Below are 21,159 nucleotides of genomic sequence, written 5' to 3'. Positions count from 1 at the left end.
TATACTTCCATGTTTTGTCCAATCCAGTCTTTAAACATCTTTTTTACCAATCTTTGGTATGTGGCTCCAGCGTTTTTTAGACCAAATGGCATGACTTTGTAGCAATATAGACCCATATATGTTCGAAAACTTGTATGTTCTTAGTCTGGTGGATGCATTTTGATTTGATTGTACCCCGGATAAGCGTCCATGAAGCTTAATATTTTGTGCCCAGTTGTTGCGTCCACAAGCTGATCTATTCTTGGAAGTGGAAAACAGTCTTTGGGGCATGCCTTGTTGAGGTTTGTGAAATCAATACACACACGCCATTTCTTGTTCGGCTTGGGTACCAGTACGGGGTTTGCAACCCAAGCTGGGTAGAAAGCTTCAATTATGAAATTATTGTTGCGTAGCTTCTCTACCTCTTCCTTCAGGGCTAGTGCTCGCTCTTTGTCCAATAGCCTTCGCTTTTGTTGGACTGGTCGCAAGTTAGGATCAATATTTAGGACATGCGAAATTACAGAAGGATCAATTCCGACCATATCCTCATGTGACCAGGCAAAAACGTCCAGGTTTGCTCGCAGAAAATTTTATCAATGCTGATTTTACTTCGAGCCACAAACCTTTTCCAATTTTTAATTTCCTAACCGGGATATCTGGATCGATCTCGATCTCTTCTAGTTCTTCCTGTTGGAATTATTTTACCAGGATCTAGATTTACTACCATGTATGTTTTTAACATCCTAATATGAATTTCTAAAACAATGTAAATAAACACATAAAAGTTATGAGAAGCCTTACAGTGGGTGCAGCGGAATTAAATGACTCATTCCGCTCAGATCTCTAACCCTTGTATCCTTTCTGTAGCAGAGTATCACCAAGATCTGAGCCCGAAACTCCTTCCTTGTGTTTGGATTCTTCACTGTCTTACATACTATGATTGAGGACCAACTTGATGTGTGTGGGCACTTACTCAATCACTAATGGCTGAATTTATTTTTAGAAGAAAGGCTTAGTGTTTCAAAAATTCAAGAGGAAGAAAAAGAAGAGATCTCATAAGAAAGCTAGGTTTTTAGCTTTGGAGGCATTAGTTTGGATGAAGAGAACACAGCTTTCCTTTTATACTATCTTCAATAGGGTTAGGGTTGAATTAATAGGAATAAAAAAATGATAAAAATAGGGTGAAAAATCACTTGATGGCCGGCCACTTAATGAGCCCCACACAAGTTTGGGTTTTGTCATTTTTTCCAACTATTTTACCTATGTTTCATAAATACCATTTTTTACAATTTCAACCCTATAAATGCCAAAACTATTTATTTAATAATTAAAATAACTATCAAATAAAATTGTCATTTATAATATTTATTAATTAGACTCCATAAAGTCTCTTAATTAACAAATAAACCCCAAAATACTATTTCTTCACAATCAAGCCATATCTTAGTGAAAAATTCATAAACTAGACATAGTCTAATTTTAGAATTATAATTGATTAATTAAAATCAATTAACTGAGTCTTACAAGCAGTTTGTCTCAACTAGTATGGGGACCGTGGGCCTATATAAACGAGCTTCCAATAAGCAGATCTAGAATTTACCAAGTAAATTTACTAACTTATTAATTCCTCATTGCATCCACCATAGAACTTGGAATTGCACTATCAGTTACATAGAACGCTCTATATGTTCCACGATATAGATACGCTATTAATTATCCATTGTTATAATCCCACTAATCAATGATCCTCTATGGATGATCTACATTGCATAGGGATAAAATTACTGTTACACCCTTTCAATGTATTTTATCCTTAAAACACTTGGCCACCTATAAATAATATTTTAGTGAACTAATATAATCACTAAAATGAGATCTCAATCATTTATCTCTATTCATCCAAGCTCGAAGGAAATCATCGTTTCACTTCTAAATACCTATAGAAGCTATAGATTCCATATCTATGATTAGCGCTCCCACTCAATTGTACTATTGTGTTCCCAAAATGTACGTATCACCCTGACCAAAAAGTAGGCTTAACTAACAAATCAAAGAACACAAATAACACTCTTGAGATCGAACCTAATCATGTCAGGATTAAGATCATTTGATCTAGGATCAACTAGGTGATATTGAATTGAATAAATATTACGGTAAATTTATCATATCTAATCCAAGTTCAATATTGGTCCCTTCCAATGTATACTCCATACATCCGATACTGGTAAACTTCGCCAATGCCCTGGAAAGGACATAACACTTATCCAAGGTGTAAGTATACATATCGCTGATTATCATGCCAGTCTAAATCTAGTGAACTAACAAATTAGGGAATTAAACTTTTGAACATATAATCATGATTATATTCCACTGTGTTGACAACACTATAATCATGAACAAATACATATGTTCTGGACTTAATAGAATTTATACATTAAATATAATCATGAAATAAATCATGTGAACCATGCAACATAAAATGATTTCTGATCTTTATTAATTAGTAAATCTAATTATATTGAAATGAGTTTTATTTAGGGCACAAAACCCAACATTTCCACAGGTCCAACATTGTTGCTTGGGTCCCCAAGTCGAGGATCCACATCTTCATCCCTGCCTTGGGAAGTTCCCTACTTAGAAATGTTTTTCCCTTGTTTGTGCTCTAGCTGGAGGATACTTCCTTCTTAGCCTTGGTCACCGCAAGTGTATAACATTCCCGAGCAATTTGCTGGTTTTCTCTTAGACACCCTACCCATTCTTTGTTGGAAACTTCAGGCATGAATAGAATATCGACGTAACGGCCTTTAAGTCATACAAAGCTTGTCGGCCTAGCATGACGTTAAAGGCTGATGGAACGTCCAATACCAAAAATTGTGCCATTATAGTTATGCTCGTTGGAGCTTGCCCAACAGAGAGGGGTAGGCGAATTTTCCCTTGAGGTGCGACTCCTTGGCCGGAGAAACCATATATGGGCAGAAGGCAAGGGGTTAGATCTTTGAGTTGGAGCCCCATCTTTTCATATGTGGTCTTGAATAAGATGTTGGAGGAGGCTCCATTATCTATCATAGTTCTGGCCACCATTTTGTTGGCTATCTGGACCTCCACGACCAACGGGTCGTTGTGCGAAAATCTAATTTTGACAGCATTTTCATCGTTGAATGTTATGGTGGGCTCTCCTGCCCGTGGGATTTTTGGCTTCCTCTCTTCTACGGCTAGGATCACTTCTTCTTGCTCATGTTGTACTGTTCAGGCATACCTCTCCCGGGCTTTGCCTGAATCTCCAGCTATGTGCGGACCTCCAATAATGACTTGTAGATGCCCATCTACTGGTGGAGGTAACAAGTCTTGGTTGTTATCACCCCTCTAGTGCTGATCGGCCTTGACATACTTCTGTACGTGCGGGTAATTTTTTCTTATCAGAAATTCAATCTCCCGCTTCAGATTGTTGCATTCATTGGTGTCGTGGCCGTAATCTCCATGAAATTGACAAAATTTGGTCATGTCTCTCTTGCTAACATCTTTTTTCATGGGTGCATGTTTCTTGTACGGGGCTAGTGACTGAGTGGCCATGTAAACACTCTATGTCCTCCGTCAGTATGGCAAATGCAGTATACTTTACAGGATTCTCCCGAGGAGCTTGCTCGGTTTTGTTGGTGAACTTTCCCTTTTTCCAATTCCTTTGCCTATTATTGTTGCTGGAACATTTACCATTTGAGCTTGAATTGCTTGGGTAATGGGAAAGCTGGACGGATGTCCCAGTGGAAGGAGCTTTTTACTTGCTAGGTTTTTGCTCACCTTCCGCTCGCTGAATAGCCTCTTCAAGTTTGATAAAGCCTTCATCACGGTCAAGAAAATCACTCATCGAGTCTACTGGACCGTTCTTTCTTATGTCCTTCCAAAGTTCACCGAGGACTTCAATGCCCCCTAGTATCGTGGATAACTTTCCGTCCTCGGTTACCCGTGAAATCTTGGTCGCCTCCGTCATGAATCTGCTGATGTAGGCTCGGAGGGGCTCACCTGGTCTGATTTACTTCGAACAGATCTCCTAGGTGCAACGGAAGTTGGCGAGAGGAGGAAAATTTTGCATGGAACTCCGAGGAGAAAGCCTTTCATGAGTTGAACTTTCCGGGTGCCAACTTGAAATACCATTGCTGGGCGGCTTCTGAGAGGGTGGCAGGAAAACTTCTGCAGCATACATCTCCTCGTACTCCTTGCAGATCCATTTGTATCTCGAAATACTTAAGGTATGATAATAGATCTTCCTTACCAGTATAGATCTTCCAGGTTGGCATCTTAAACTTGTGGGGCAACTCCAGGATATTGATTTCAGGGGAGAAAGGGGTTCCACTTGCTCGGTCCAACTCGAGATCGTTGTTCCTCTGACCGGCCATGCCTTGGAACATACTTTTTAGTTCGTCCAGGTGTGCTTGCACGGTTGAACTAACCTGTTTGGCATTTTGGACGATCTGAGTCACATCAGTATCTTTCTGAGCGGGAACTTGAGCGCGTGTTCCGGGCTGCATGATCGGCGTATCAAGTTGATTGTCTACTCCTCTCCTCCTATTCAGATCGTTTCTGAGATCATGAGTCGTCCCCAACCTATCAAATACGGAAACGCCTGGCTGTCTCAGTGACTGGTTGGTTTGGCTAATGTGCTAACCGGCACCATTAACCTGGTTGGAATTATTGGGTATGACTTCTCCCGATGAATTACTAGACAAGGTCTGCCCACCTACCACTTGGCCCACAGGCGGAACCTGTGACTGACGATTTGGCGGCTGACCATTTATAGTCTGAGAGTTATTCATCGCTGGATCTTCGTCTGTTTCGCCCAAAAGAATGACATTCGCGGGTTGCTGGCCGACAGTCTGATAGGCTTTTCGTATCAGCACAGTGGCTTGCCGACTACGATTGTCAATGACTGCATGTTGAGCCCTTAACGCTTCCATCTCTTTGTCCCTCCATTCGGCAAACATGTGCCTCTGCTCTTCAAATGCGAGATTTACTGCAGCACGGAGTTCCTCCTAATCATGATGTAGGGTGTTGGTATCACCCTACATGAGTCCAAGAGCAGCACGGAGGTTCTGGATCTTAGTGTCATCTCTAATGGTTGTTTGAACATTGGTAGCAGGCGAACGGCTGTGCTATGAATGCCCTAGTTGGCTGCTGAACTGGTATTCCCAGCGCGATTTCATCTACAGGAGTCGTCACACCGTGACCTGCAGTTGATGGCTGTCCAGGATTTACGGCTGGTGGAACCCTTGTGTTCCCTGGGTTCTGCAATGCAGGATCAACCGCCTGTGGATTTGCTGGATCATCCACGCCCCTACGAGTCTGCACCACCATCGTACTTGTGATTAAGTTTGGAATAAAGAGCGATTCTTGAGTTCAACTCTCAATGAAAGCACCAAAATATTGACCTCGCTTTTAGCCAATGACAGTGAGTAATTTTATAAGCGACAAGTAGTTTAATACAATTGAAATATAGTAAATCAAATAAAGACACAAGAATTTTATAGAGGTTCAACCCCGAACAGTTCGGTAATAGCCAAATCCTCGTTATTTGTATTGACTTAAGAACAAGGAGAATAATTTCTTTTCTTAAAGCTCTTACAATAGTATCTCTGAATATGAATTCTTAGACAAAATCTTTCGACCCTTTGCCGAGTGAACATGAGTCACTATTTATAGGGCTATAAGCTGGAGAGGAAGTATTTCCCTTCTCATTACAATTGATATAAGCAGAAAGATTGCATAGTAAATACAGAATACACTGATCGTGGGATTTGGACAGCTTGCCATATCTCTGTAATCTGATCACAAAGTTATAGGGATTTTCTTGATGACATACGATGCGAAAGCTGAATTTGCTAAGTGTTGGCGTTCTGTGCAGATTGCTCACTGCTCGGCTTAGAGCACTTCGTCCGAGCAAATGTGTGAGGTATCCTGCTCGGCTCGTGTCTTGCGAGCAGATACCCAGAGTTGATTCCACGTGTCACCATCGAGTAATGCCACGTCAGAGTGCAAAAATTGGGATAACACAATGTTTTTAAAACAAAAAACATTTTTTTAGTTATGATGTCAAACATGCACTAACGTTTTATTTTTTGAAAAGAAAAAAAAAGGCAGCAGAACTGATGTATAAAGAACTTGGTAGTTTTGTAATTAAAACTATAATTTCCCCAAATTTTATCTTTGTTTTAGAATTGGGCCAACTTGGTGAACCCGGTGCATAGCGGGTCTATAATATTCGGCTTAATAAGCAAGCTCAACAGAGCTGGCCCATAAAACTCATCATTTTATACTACTGATTGTTTGTAAGATTACAGGAACGACAAAACAAGAAGAAACAGCAAATTGAGTCTGTTAAACCCTAAGAAACGATGCGAAGAAAGGGAAGGAGATAAGGACCCTGTGCGGTGTCAATGGCGCTTCCTGCTTCTACTCTTTTGCCTACTTCTTCTTCTTCTTCTTTTTCTTCGCCTTCTGAGGTACCTCACTTTCTTTCTCACTCATTTTCTTTGCTATTTTTAGTATTCTTGCACTTGGATGATACTCTTTTCTTTTCTGTACTTATATATAGCCGTCCCTTTGTATGTAATTCATAGATAACTTATTTAGAAACTAGGCTCCCCACCGAAACTTTAATGGATAATTTATGTTCAGATTAAAGTTAGTTCAAACTTTTTATTTTTTATTTTTTTTTTTTTTGAAGCAATGCAAATTTTTATTCAAATCAATGGTTATGAAAGTGAGTTTTAATTTTATTTTATTTGTAACTTATCCATATATTATTTCTTAATTGGAGCGAGTATTGTGCTGTAAGGTTGTGTTATTTAGTTATACCAAACATCCGGAAAAGTGGAGTTTTTATATTAGAGTTGACAGTCCAAAACTAGTATGGTATTTGATGTATTCTGGAGAAGAATTCAAGTGTGTCATAACTGCTTAATTTTTTGGGACAGATAAAACTATTTGGGTACCAATCATGTCAAGTCCAAAAGAACTTGGTTCTACTAGGGACCCGTCACCAGGCTTTGTCCAGATGTGCCTTGAAAGTATCAATGTCACAATCTGGTGGACCAGAAAATGTTAATATGAAAATCAATGACGTCAAGGAGAAATTACAGAAAGCCATTCCTGACTCAGTTAAGGAACTTGAATGGGAGAAAGGGGCTGATATACTGGTGCAGCAATTGCTTTCTCTTGGACAAAAGGCATTCAAATGGCTTACTGTTGTTTTGATTGCTGTGAGCTTTTTATCAGATGTTATATTCACTATCTCTAGGAACCAGGAATTAGTCATGCCATTTGGTCTCTTGGCTGGTTGTTTATTGGCTGATTTCTTTAAAGAAACATCTATTGAAGTGTTTCCAAACTCACAAGTACGTTCCATAGTCTTCTCTTGACTCTTCAAATAATTATGGATGCAACAATATGAGTAAAATGCTAGTTTTGTTTCTTGGCAGGGCAAAAGGTTAAACTGGAATCTTATAGTTATTGGCTGCTTCTTTGTTCTGGTCAAGTTCATCTCTGCATTTTTCGGGATCAGAGGAAAGGTGTTTATTTTACATGTTGCTAATGGTGGGTTTCTGCAAGTTTTGTGGCTTTGGACCACTTTGCTTAAGGGGAAAAATGAAGGCAACCAAGAGAACTCTTTGTCGCAAGAACATGATTCATTAGCCATAGAAGCAAATGATTAGTTTTGACCTTAAAGCTTGTACATTGAGAAGCCTTACTCTTTCTTCTCTGAATCCTATAAACAACAAATTTGCCAGGACTTGTTCTGTTTTTCTGGGTAAAAATTATTGGTTCATTCATACCAATTTAGTTGTATACAATCTAAATTAACTTTTATAACTTAATGATAATTAATTTCCTCATGGCCTTGTGCATTTACATTTACTTGCCTGCCGAGGACCCAAAGATGCATGGACTTGATGCTTCCTTACTTGATGTCTTGATTTTCGTTTTTCTGTTTTTTGTTTGCTCCCTGTCGAAAGATTTAGTTCATAGAGACAACAAGAAACTACACATTTCCAAAGATAATTGCAGTTTTAGTGAAATAAAAGATTTGTATAAGTACTATATAAACGGAGTATCTCACAGAAAAAATTTGTGGACTCTTCCTTTGTGTAATTTTCCAACTTTACTGTTGTTTGTTAGCACGTTGCATTATGCCAGCAAAATGCCTTACGCCATCATATATCTCTACAAGGCTATCTGACATAAGAATTTCTCTTCCAAGCACTATATATTCACTCAATTTTTTTTTTTTTGTAAGGATATATTCACTCAACTTGATGACTATAGTTTTTACAAAGGTGTAACTATGCACACAAAAATATCAAGAAAAAAAATATTAAAAAAGCTCTTTTCACTTGTGGCTAGCTGATTCTGCTGGATGATTCCCCTGAAAAGTGAAAAGCAAAGACAGCCATGAAATTGTATCTTTGATTCCGAAAAGAGGAAGTCTTCCAAGCATTGGATGAATCAAACCTGGCTTCACATTTTCTGGAACCCGGACAGGAACTCCATCCTCCTGATGATTTGAACATCCACATTTGAAAAGGTCACGAGGATTTACTGTAAACTGGCAGTAGGCTGATTGCAACATTTGATGGATTTCTTCCATCGCTCCAGACTGCTCATCTCGCTGGTCCATATCAATAAGAATCTGCATTGACAATTATCAATAATGAAAAGGGGTGCATGAAGGAAACAAAAAATAAAATAACAAAAACCAAGCACGAAACTAACCTCTGCAACATGGTTCACAAATATGGGATTAAACCGCTGCCGACAGTATTCATTAAAAAGAATAGTGAAAATAACCAGAGGAATGGTGAAACCTGATGCGACTGGAGACTTTCTTAATCCAAAAACCCCAAGAGCAATTATTTGCATCAAAACTAATGAAAAGATGGTCGTGTTGTGAACTATAGGCCAGTACTGTCCTCCACTTTCGTATTTTGAAACATACACGTTCAGAACCTGTAGAAAAAAAATTAATGTAATGAAAAAGAAAAAGAATTTTCTTTCCCTAACCCTTTCAGTTGCTTTAATCAGCAAATATGTAGGGAGGTAAAGGGATAACAAATTGAATAAGCCCTAAAGGAAATTTTTTTGTTATATGTAAAATGAACAAAATCAATACGATGGATGATTCATTTTAAGCTTGTCGTAGAGCCCCCTCCAAGATAGAGAGTATAGCATAGCATACAAACACAGACTGAATTTAGTTTATACCACATTGCAAATCAGAAGAAGACTAGAGTGTGCACCTGATTGCGATAGACAAAGAATGCCATTATAAAATAAACCAGCAAGAAGGGCAATATTAAGGGAACCAAGATGGAACAGGTGAAGCCAATGAATCCAAATAGCAAGAGTCTTGGAATTTCAGTATGATATGGAAAAGACAGGGCATCATTTGATGAGTCTGACTTGATTCTGAGTATAAACTTTTTTATCAAATTGCAAAGGAGAGGATAAAGTTGCATGACTTCACATGCCAAACTTGCCCAACCAGATGACAAAACATATGTCAAGAAGAAACCGGCCTGCAAATTTCATAATCATGAATGAACGTAGGTAAGAAAATAATATAATATACCAACTGATACCTTCTATCAACTAAGCACACAAAACCACAGGTTAAAACAGAAGTATTACAAAAATCAGCAATCAATTATTATTATTGCTTTAAATACACACAAAATATAGAAGGGAAAATTTGAGTTTCTATATTTTGTAGTATGCCTTACTAATAAATATATCAGCCTTAATAATTATTGAAAAAATAAGTGTATGTTTCTAAACATTGGACAAAACTGCCCCTCCTTAACAGGCCCCCCTCTCTCTCTCACAAATCGTCTCTCAAGCTCTCTACCATGATGCCGCCACCACCACCATTGACGGAGCCAGAAAATATAAAATAGGGGGTAAATTGTAAAAATATTAATTTAGTAGAGGCAAATTGTTATCACTATACATTTTTTTTATTTTTCTTACATATTTTATATATAAAAAGTTATGGCCCCTTTCGGTGACCATTTTATAATTGAATTTTTGTTTTTTTAACTAAAAAGTTGAGAATACAAGAAAAAATCATGTTCGGTAATATTTTTTGTTTTTTAATTTAAAATAAAAATTTCATTAAATTTTAAAAACACAATTTTTTCACTTCTAAAAATTTTTAAAATCTCTTCCATGGCCCACTCCGATAAAGCATCTCTCTCCCTCCCTCCCTCTCTAAGAATAGCATGACAATAAAATAGGTTTTTAGGGTGGAAAGTTTTCTACAATTAAAAGATATGATTATATTGTTAAAATATTTGGGTATATATATAAATATAAATATATATATATAGTTTGGGTTTACATAAGAGAGAAAGAGAATTGACAATAAAACAGGTTTTCAGAGTGTAAGATTTTCTAAGGTATGTTTATATTATTAAAACATTTGGGTATATATATGGACATTCGTTTGTGTTTACATGATTTTGAAGGCATTATCTGATTTCTGTTGTTAATATCTATCTTTTATTGTCTATGATCTCTTTTGTCAATCATTCAATGATTCCATGGGATTTTGGTTATGGGCTGTGTTTAATCTCTTGTATTTATCTGATTTTAGGATTTTCACTCGAGTTTGAATAGAAATGGGTAAGCAATTAGAGGAGTGTTTTGTGTGTCTTGTTCTTTAATGTATTTCGATCCAGTGATCTTATATTCAGCTTAGCCATTTTCAATAATCTGGTTTGTTAATTTGGTTTTGTTTCAAGAACCCATCTTTCTGTTTTCATCATCAAGCTCTTAATTATGTCCAGTTTTGTACTAAATTCATTGTCCTCTCAAGCTCTTTACAATTAGTTATGCTTGGATGAAAGTTGGTTAATTTTTGTTGCAGCTCATTGTTGTGACTATTGAATAGTCCCTTGTGATTTCGATGATAGTAATAGTAGTACTTGTAGCGAATGGCTGAGCAGTTCTAGGCTTTTGACAACATTGAAAAGAAGGTGAGACACTTATGTTGCTGAAGTTGAATTGAGAATGAGTTCTTTCTCCAAACACATTTTGATACATGTTCTGCTATGTCAAGAATGAGTTCTTTTAGCACTTGGTTGATTAACTTTTTGAGAAGAAGTAAAACCAGAGGTGACTCGATCTACATGATATGTCGTTTTGGTATTTTCTTTTTTTTTTTTTTTTTTTTTGCACTAATTTTGGTTATTGTTTTGCTATTTCAAGAAATTAGGTTCTGATTTGAGTTATTATAGCCTGAATTAGGGATTTGTGATTTATGTTCATATTCTTATATTTTTGGTTCAGATTAATTTGATGGGCTTTTGTTGATACTAGTGTTTAGTTTAGTCTTTTTTAAGCTTTTTTAATTGGTTTGAAATTGATTTTTTTGGGGGTTTGGTTTTATGATATTAGTTCCAAGAAGTCATATAGATGATGAGTACGCAAATGCAGCAGAAAAGGATCCTAAAATTTTGTTAACTACATCCAGGAACCCAAGTGCTCCACTAACACAGTTTGCAAAAGGATGATTTTGGAACTTCCCACTTAATTATCTTTCGTTTCTCCATGTTTTTGTTCATTTGCATTGGTTGGTACCAATCTATTCTGCAATGCTTTATCTGATACTTGAATTGAATTTGTTTAGCACTTGGTTTAGGCAACTTTTTGAGAAGCAAGACCAGAAGTGAGTCTACATGATATGTTACTATGTAACTTAACATGTTAGAATATACCACAATATTTGTTAGCTTATGATTATTGCTCATTTCTTATAGAACGGTTTGTTTAGTTTTAAAAGTAAGATTAGCCATTCCGTTTAAGTCAAATTGACTGGGAATTTCGGAATAGCATGAGAGAGTGAGCCAACTTGTATCAAGTTGAAAAATATTTCAGTCACGTTGATGTATTTGATTGGTTTACACAAATATTATGCATTTTTTCTATGTTTAATTGTTATCTATTTTTAGAAATTTTAAGACTGTCATTTAATTACAGGTGACAATAGCGAAGTGCTATTATCAATAATAGCGAAGTTTTTATTTGGCTTTACAAAGATGAATAAATGTAAGAACTATAGATGGGACCTATATCTCTATTATTTTTTTTTTTAAAAGAGAAAAGACTCATTTATCTAGGGTCCTTCCCATTATTTATTAATAAACCTCACTTATGGCGGAAGAAAACCTTAGTTACAGATAGCATCTAGGAAGCTTACAAAAATGTTTTCCATTCTCTACATAAGTCTAGAAAGGACAGATCCTCAAAATGTTTGGTTCTAAAGACCCAAGTAGCTGTCCAAAATTTAACTGTCTCCCACACAACCACTTCTGATTTGACCTATATCTCTATTATTGTTCCCATTTATGAACAAATACCTTATCGAGGTCAGAAGGTGGATATGACTCAAAACGTCATGTGTATATGTTCATTTGATATGAAGTTTAAGCTGTTACTGGATGAGAAGGATCAGCTAATGATGCACGGATTCTTTCCAAATGTGCCACAAATCTAAATTATGAATTTCTAGCTCCACCCATGGTAAGTGTTATTAAACTTATTATGTTTATTGATATTTTGTATTAATATCTTTATGGAAAAACTAATATAAATTAACATTATTTAGGAAAATATTATTTAGTTGATTTTGGATACACAAACATGCCTTATTTTCTTTTCCCATATCAAAGGGAAAGATATCATTTGAATCAATATTCTACAAGAAAAAAGGAGTTATTCAATTATCCTTCGTATAATCTGAAAATACAGAAGTACATTGTGATTGCCTTCTGTGAGATTCACAATTTATAAGGACGAATGCAGGAAAAGATATTTTTAATGGAGATGAAGAGATTCTTAAAGTACAAGATACTACTATACAAAGCACTCACAGAAATTTGAATGATAGTACTGAGATTAGTATTTTAAGAGATCGAATTCGTGAAATGGCTAATATTCGTATTGAAATTACTCATCATATATAAAAAGCATATCGACGATGAAGATAATGAGTCAAGTTTATTGACTGTTAGGAGTTTCTTAACATTCCTCTTCAAAATTGGACAATTATTAGTTCATATTTTATTATGACTTTGTTGATTTTGTGTTACTTCATTGATAAATAATGAGCATTATAATTTGATTTTTTTTATTATAATGTTTGCATATTTATTAAAAAAATAAATAAATGATATACGTAATTTTTTATTTAAAAAATAAAAAAAAAATTCATGTTCTTTGTTTTTAAAATTAAAAAACAAAAATAGTTATAATTCATATTTTATGTATGATTTCATCAATTTTGTGTTATCTCATAGATAGATAACGAGTCTCGTAATTTCAAATAACTTGAATTTTTTTAGATGCTAATGAGTATTTTTTATTATAATTTTCGTATATTTGTTTTTTTAAAAAAAATATATTATAGTCATAATTTTTTTACTGAAAAAAAAAACAACTTAATGTTTTTTATTTTTAAAACTAAAAAATAAAAATAATTACAGAAAACACTTATATTTTTTGTTTTTAAATTAAAAAATAAAAATGATTACAGAACACACTTTTATTTTTTGTTTTTTAAAATTGAAAAACAAAAGTAGTTACGTAACACATTTTTATTTTTTGCTTTTAAAATTTAAAAAAAAAAATAGTTATGTTTTTTATTTTTAAATTGAAAAACAAAAATAGTTAGAGAACACACTTTTAATTTTTTTTTTTAAATTAAAAAATAAAAGTAGTTACATAACACATTTTTATTTTCTGTTTTTTAACTTTAAAAACAAAAGTTGTTATAGGATACATTCTACTTATATTTTAGTGATTAAAAAATTAAAAAACAAAAATGTTACCAAACTCCACCGATATAAATTATTTTTGGAGAAAGGCTACTACCACATAGTTATATATAAAGTCACCATGTCCCTCCTTAAGTGACCACCACCACAAGTGACCACCACCACCTCCCCACGGAGGTAGAGTAAGAATATCTTTAACACTAATTTTATAGTCTTACAAAATTTATGTGTTGTATGATTTATTGGTTTTGCTTGCAATGTTTTTTTTTTCTTTCATATCTATACCTCTTAAATCTGAAAAAAATTAATCTTTTGCTATGCTCTAGCAACGCTCCCATTTGTCATAATTTTTTAGGTAAAAATGATGCACTAGCGATGCTACTACAATTCTAATTCTAATAATCAAGTTTTCATGCGGGGCATTGCAAAAGCACCTCTAATGCATCGATTTTTACCTCAAAAAGTCGTGAAGAATGGAAGCATCACAAAAACATTGCAAGAGCATGGCGAAATATCGCAAGAGCATCGCAAAACATCGCTGCAGCAATGCTAGAGCATCGTTCTAATTAAAATTCTGCACATTTTCAAAGGTTCAGATCTGAAGAAAAACAAATGCAAACAAAATCAATAAATCATACATATATGTGTTCTAAACCTTTAAATTAGTCTTTTTAAGTGGATATGGGTGTGGTTTTGATTATTTAAAACATAAGGAACAAAAAATATAGATTGGTGTTTTGATAGCATGCTTCAGTGTAATGGAATTGGGAAGTGGTGGCGTCCATGGCAAGGACGTTGTTAATGCTAGTTGCAGCGTTGAAGTGGTGCTAGGTTGGGGAGATGGTGGTGCCATCATTGTAGAGAGAAAAAGAGCTTGAGATGGTTGATGGGGCTGTTAGTGGCAAGGATAATTTTGTCCAATGCTTCGAAAACGACCTCTTTTTTCAATTATTATTAAACAGCATGTTTTTTTAATAGGGCATAATAGAAGCATAGAAGCTCAAATTTCTCATGTAAGTGAAGGAGAAATATATATAGGTTAGAGCATCATACGAAGCAAAGAATTAACACACTTAAGTTGCAGAGAATGTCACCTGAGCTGGAACAGCAATAGCAAGCTGTGCAGGTATGTCCTTCACACTAGAAAAGACTCGCAACTGGCGAATCACAGACCCCGTGAAGACATTGACAAAAAAGACATTCCAGATTGTGAAGTACAATATTTTGCAACATGCACTCTTCTTTCTCCCACTTCGGGAGATAGTTCCCTCCACTGCTGAAAATAACATCATAACGGGTGGAACTGTATATAGAGCTAAAATCAAAATCACACTTGGAAGGTAACCTGTAAACAACCCGCTTACGAGTTTCCTGCCAAAATAAAAAATAATCAGGCATTTTTACAGGAAAACACCCCTATTTTGTAGGCCATCTCCCAGTAAACCTCAGATTTAATACAAAATAAAAGAATTATTGACCATTAGGGGAAACTCCTACAACCCCATTTGTTGCCACTTTGATCCCACACCTTTTTAGCCAATCAGAATTTTAAAATGTATCCATATATATAAATATATAAGTTGGCACTGTTGCAATGGTGCCTATGCTAATTGATAAAACCCTCTCCACATCATCCCCCTTGGCCCCACCACCTGACAAGCCTTTATGCAACTCTATTTTTATCCTGTTGGAATTGCTCTAATGTAAACAGCATTTTTATTTCCAAATTCCAATTTATCATATCACCCATGCTTTATAAATTTAAAGCCTTACCCATCTTTCCTCGCTATGGTAGGAAACATCAGTAATCCACAGTTAACAAACAGAGATCATCACTGCTACATGTACTTACTTCTTTAAAATTCCTTTGAGGAATGGAAATGTTTGTTGTAGCTGCTCTAGTTGAGTCATGCCTTGAACAAACGTAACTGGAATAAGAAATACGAGCATGAAGGCAATGGCAGACATAAGAGTTGCTATCTTACGAATCCAAAGTTGTCCATACGGTATCCAAAGGTTTGACCAATAAACATCATGTGGTTCAGGCGCCATGTCTGTCACCCATAACATAGGGTTTGATGATTGAAGAACCTGTGAAGCAACAACAGCAGCATGGCGAGTCTTGAAAAAGACAAAAGCAGTGGCACACTCCTGTTTATAGGGATCCATCAGTTAGATAGAGACACTGAATCAATTCATACACATACATTAATGAAACAAAATTTTCAAGTTGAGCATGAAGGCCACGAGCTGAGAAACAAACTCTTAAAAATCTTGTTATCTTAAAGGCTATAACAAATGACAGTTGAGATAACAAAATCAAAACCAGTTAATAATTGCCATTATTGGCGTAAGCACACACACTATCAGTATGACAAACAACATCGTTAGCATGTACAGTACACTATGTAAAAGACATCCATCTCTTCTTATCTCCACACATATTTGCCAAAGAAAGTAATTAATGGTGATTAAAGGTTGTTCTAGGAATTATAGAAGCGATAGTTTTAAATAATTGCAGTAAAATTTACCACAAACCCAAAAGCTGATGATAATTTGGCATTGCATGGACCCAATATGCAATGTACTAAACTAGATAATTGCAAGTTGTATATAAATAACCTAAAAAAGAAAATGAGTAACATCCATCAACACAAATTAGTGACCTTTTTACTTCCAGGAAAATCAATGTCACAAAAGTCAGCTTTTCCCTTGACAGTACCCTCAGAAGAAAGGATCTTAAAAGAATTTGAATGCTCTACAACACATGTACCACAATGGATTATACTAGGTGCACAACTCTTTTCAACAGAAACATCCTTGAACATCATGTACATCTTCTCTGCATCATTCTGCAAAGTCGAACAAATTATGAATTACGTAAACATCTAATATGAAAAATCATTGTGTTGCATTAAAGACAACCAAACAAACCTCCATTTTTTTTATACAAGCACAACAACTCTCAAATTCATCACCTTAAGTTCCAATAAGTGTTACTTTTCGAAATTTCAGCATGCTAATATTTCATGTTTCAAATCTCATCTTTACAGTCTAGAAGATTTAGTATGTTTGTACAACTAGATCCAATAGCATAAATGTAACCATGAATTTATAAAAAAAGATTTGAGCAAGATGCAAGAAGAAAACACAAATAAAATAGTTCTCACACTATCAAGCTGGTGCAAAGGAATACGTGCAGTAAAAATAAAAAATCAGAACAGACATGTAGTTTTAGCTTATTATAGTAAGAACCTAGAAAACAATTCACTTATCCATCTGAAAGCTTGTAGTAGTCTATTTCCGTCTATAAATGAAACACAACTTGCATTAAATGACACCTACTGAACACAATAAATCAATGTTCTCAAGAAAAAAAGAAAGAACACAATAAATCAACATAATATGGATAGAATAAATATTAGAGGCATATAGACGATGGGAGTTACTCCTAAATTTCTTGATCATTAAGAGTAATTTACTCACCATCAATTTCTGAATCGTACCAGCTTTATATACCATTTGGTGAAACAAATAGCCTGATGCATGATATTTCATAAAGAATCTTTTCACACTATTACTGTACGAGTCTTCATCAGACCAAGGAATAGCACGAACTAGAACTGTAAAATGACTTGGGTTTGGTGGAGATTCACTAATATAAGCGAGCCTCATTTTAGAAATGCTTTTATACTCCTACAAGGGGGAAAAATGGAAGCAGTTAGCGAATAATTGAAAGAATGTGCAAATATAACTTGCAAAAAGTTATTAAAAACTTGAAACAGAAATATAAATGGAAGACAGGTTTTTCATCCTTACAAAGTAAAGAAGCACACAAGCTGAGAACGTTATGATATATAATGTAACACAGTGAACCCAAAGCCTGGGAGAAAGTAAACAAATGAAAAATAAGTACTTTAAGGTAAAGAGAAAAAACAAAAAGAAAATCATGATTTAGTGGAAGCCTGTGATCTAGAGATAAACTAATCTCAAGGTCACTACTTAGCAAGAAAGAGAAATGTAAGGAAAGCAGCAGAAAAAAAAATGCTACAGTAGAACATGAGGATACCAGATAATAAATAAGATATGCTAAAGGATTCCATCTAATAAATAAGAGTAAAGAAATGCTAAAGTAGAACTAAAAGATTCAACTGGACATTTGTTGGTTGTGGAAAAGTTCTTCTATTTAATGGTAGGACTAATTAACACAAAAGTCATACCACTTTGAGGCTTCTTGAACATTTAAGATGGTAAATACTTCCAAAGACTCCAAGGGAATTTGTTGGTACTGCCTCTTTTGACCATAATAATTCACAGGAAGCACCAGAAAACAACAAGTGACTGCAGCTATAGTAAACATTCGAATGCTGTAGGTAGACAAAATAAAAAAAAATTAGCACCTTAAAAGCTGCTGAAAACCAATGCAAATCCAATGAGTACAAATTCTATTTATACGAATTAAGACTGATAAAAAGTGTAAATCGATATATTTTTTCAAGTTTAACATCTAACTTACCTGAAAACCACAATCCTGAGGAAAACCACAGAATCCAACCCACCAATATTCAAAAGATCTTGTTCCGTACTTTCCCAGGCTCTTAATACCCAACTAGGAGAAGGAATAAATCTCTCAAAGCAATAAGGATCACTGCGTCTTGAGCGTCCTGTGGCAGTCCTCCGCCCGAAGTACACACTTATATTGCTTGGTTGTTTTCTCAATATGGAGTATAACGACAGAAGTATCAAGCACACAGCTATATTGATTCCAGCAGAAGTCAGAAGTGCTGAAATCTTCATCTCCACCCAGACCCACTAAATATCCGTTAGCTTAATGTATTTTCATCCTAAAAGAAAAACACACAATACTCTGTTTAGGCAAAGCCAGTAGATTGTTCAAAACCGATTTGACACAACTTCAGCCGCTAAGCAAGCAACAAATATGTTAGTTTTATCAATTTATTTGGTTTGTGAATCAACAGACTTCATCTAATAATAATGATGATAGTCTAACAAGAGAAAAACCTTGATTCAACAAAGAAAGAGAAGAAAAAAAAAAGAGGGATTCTATAATCAACGGTACTCAAATTGATCCATTACTTCCACAAGTAAAATAAAGAAAAGACAGAAAGTATATATTCTAGTGCCCAGTTGAGTCGTGAAAATTTTTCCCAATTCTGTTTTTTTTTTCTAAATAAATAATTAAAAAAAAACCTCCACCACACAACGAAACCCGATTGGGTATTACCACAAAAGGAATCAGCACAATCCAAAGCTGTTGTTGAAAGAAAAAAAAAAATCAAAAAACATACCACACAGTTCAAAATCAAAACAAAGAACCGATACAGAAAAGAAAAAAAAAGAACAAAACAAAAAGTAGGAAAAAAGAAAAGAGGAGTAGCTGTAGAAATCTGAGAATAAGCCGTCGAAATGTGGACGAGAAACTAATAACTGGTATGATTTGATAACCCCGAAAGAGATCGCGTATCTAAGAATACGACTCAAGCGAAAGCTTGAACTCCATAGCCGGGTTTTGCTTGGAGTTAAAAGAAGCTTAAAAGATTGATTAGAAGGGAATCAAATTAAAAAGTAGAGATTAAAAAAAAAAGGTAATTGAACCCTAAAATTGTGACGCAATTGAATGCCACCACGTTCCTTGTTCTGTGAATTTGGCCATCGTGAGAAGAATTGCTGAGAGGAGCGGGAAACTCCACGTGGTTGACAACCATGGAACTGGTGACAATCGCATGCTCCAATTTCAAACCGCCATAACTGCTACATTATTTTATTTTGTCTAATCAGTACTTCGCTTTCAATTTCTCAAATTTTAATTTCATCCAAATACACGCGGTTTCGACTAATTTGTAATCTAAACTAAAACTAACTTTTTATAAATAAAAAAAAAAAAAGGAAAGGAAAAAAAGAAACACGACATCTACAAACGCACACTTAACTTTTTAACTTTAATTAAACTTTTAGATTAAATTAATACATAAATCATTATTTGTAAACATTCAGATCTTATTTCCTAATGCAGTAATAAATATTTCTTCTTCTTTGTTCTCTTCTTTTAATGGGAGTAATAATGGCACTTACAATAAAAACATCACATCCTTATTTTTCTCCCTTCATTATTCCGATGCAGCACACGTAATCAAGTCATAATTATTGATTATGTTACATTATCTTTCTAATTATTGTTGTCCTAATCCGAATATAATATTGCAAGTGGGGTTTTTGTTAGATATTATTATAACGGGTTTTAGTCCATTTTTCTCTTACCTCTTCCACTTTTTTTCTTTTTCTTTTGGTATGGTTAAATCTTTTAAGGCAGTAGAGATTTTATTAGGAGAGAAGAATATCATATAACAACTCTACTGTACTAAAATACAAAAACAACAAGATTACACTATATATTAGGTAGAAAAAGAATTTTTTTAAAAAAAAAAAATCAATATTATTATAAATTAAAAGTCATTTACAACAATAAAAAATGTAAATAAAAAAAAAGAGAATTATAATTATATAATATAATATATATATATTGAATAATTTTACTGTAGGTCTTTTTATTTATTTTGCATAGAGATATTTTCTTAATTATTAATGTGTACAATTTTTGAGTGTACACAATAATTAATGTGTTAGGTTTTGTACCCTAAATAAAATCTATTTTAATATAATTAGATTTGTTAATTAATAAATATCAGAAATCGTTTATGTTGCATGGTTCACATGATTTTTTTTATAATTATATTTAATGTATAAATTTTATTAAGTCCAGAATATATGCATTTGTTCATGATTATAATATCGTCAGCACAGTAGAATATAATCATGATTATATGTTCAACTGTTTAATTCTCATGATTTGTCAGTTCACTAGATTTAGACTGGCATGATAATCTGCGATAAGTATACTTACACCTTGGATAAGTGTTATGTCCTTTCCAGGGCATTGGCAAAGTTTACCAGTATCGGATGTATGGAGTATACATTGGAAGGGACTGATATTGATCTTGGATAAGATATCATAAACTTGCCGTTATATCTTTCTAAGTCAATATCAATGGTTGATCTTAGGTCTATGGATCTCAACCCTGACAAGGTTAGATTCAATCTCAAGATTGTTATTTGTGTTCTTTGATTTGTTAGTTAAAGCCTACCATTTGGTCCGGGTACATTTTAGGAACATGATAGTACAATTGAGTGGGAACGCTAATCATAGATATGGAATCTATAGCTTCTATATGGACATAGAAGTGAAACGATGATCTCCATCGAGCTTGGCTGAATAGAGATAAATGATTGAGGCCTCATTTCAGTAATTATATTAGTTTACTGAAGTATCATTTATAGGTTG

General features: G+C 34.5%; 2 protein-coding genes across 7 annotated transcripts; one reads left to right on the top strand and one right to left on the bottom strand.

The window, feature by feature from the left end:
- The first annotated feature begins 6,257 nt into the window (after window positions 1-6,257).
- LOC115712783 (uncharacterized) lies at window positions 6,258-7,862 on the top strand. The gene is made up of 3 exons (XM_030641145.2): window positions 6,258-6,470; window positions 6,945-7,364; window positions 7,449-7,862. Exons 1-3 carry the CDS (start codon window positions 6,405-6,407, stop codon window positions 7,680-7,682), a joined length of 720 nt encoding a protein of 239 aa, XP_030497005.1. The 5' UTR covers window positions 6,258-6,404; the 3' UTR covers window positions 7,683-7,862.
- Window positions 7,863-8,034: 172 nt separating this feature from the next.
- On the bottom strand, window positions 8,035-19,655 carry LOC115712758 (CSC1-like protein RXW8). Of its 6 annotated transcripts, none has more exons than XM_061106690.1 (12): window positions 19,199-19,654; window positions 18,316-18,643; window positions 18,020-18,166; window positions 17,619-17,682; window positions 17,286-17,495; window positions 16,466-16,651; window positions 15,652-15,950; window positions 14,894-15,170; window positions 9,264-9,542; window positions 8,740-8,973; window positions 8,479-8,656; window positions 8,035-8,392 (listed from the first exon to the last, which is right to left on the bottom strand). In XM_061106690.1, exons 2-12 carry the CDS (start codon window positions 18,594-18,596, stop codon window positions 8,367-8,369), a joined length of 2,181 nt encoding a protein of 726 aa, XP_060962673.1. In that variant the 5' UTR covers window positions 18,597-18,643; window positions 19,199-19,654; the 3' UTR covers window positions 8,035-8,366. The 6 variants fall into 6 exon arrangements, with proteins under 6 accessions (XP_060962673.1, XP_060962674.1, XP_060962671.1 ...); XM_061106691.1 differs by having other exon boundaries at window positions 19,416-19,654; XM_061106688.1 differs by having other exon boundaries at window positions 8,035-8,656; window positions 19,199-19,655.
- Between the last annotated feature and the right edge of the window lie 1,504 nt (window positions 19,656-21,159).

Source organism: Cannabis sativa, chromosome X (assembly GCF_029168945.1).
Source record: "Cannabis sativa cultivar Pink pepper isolate KNU-18-1 chromosome X, ASM2916894v1, whole genome shotgun sequence".
In the NCBI taxonomy this organism is placed as follows: domain Eukaryota; kingdom Viridiplantae; phylum Streptophyta; class Magnoliopsida; order Rosales; family Cannabaceae; genus Cannabis; species Cannabis sativa.
The sequence above is the reverse complement of the archived record's forward strand: the minus strand, read 5'-3'. Positions and strand labels throughout refer to the sequence as shown.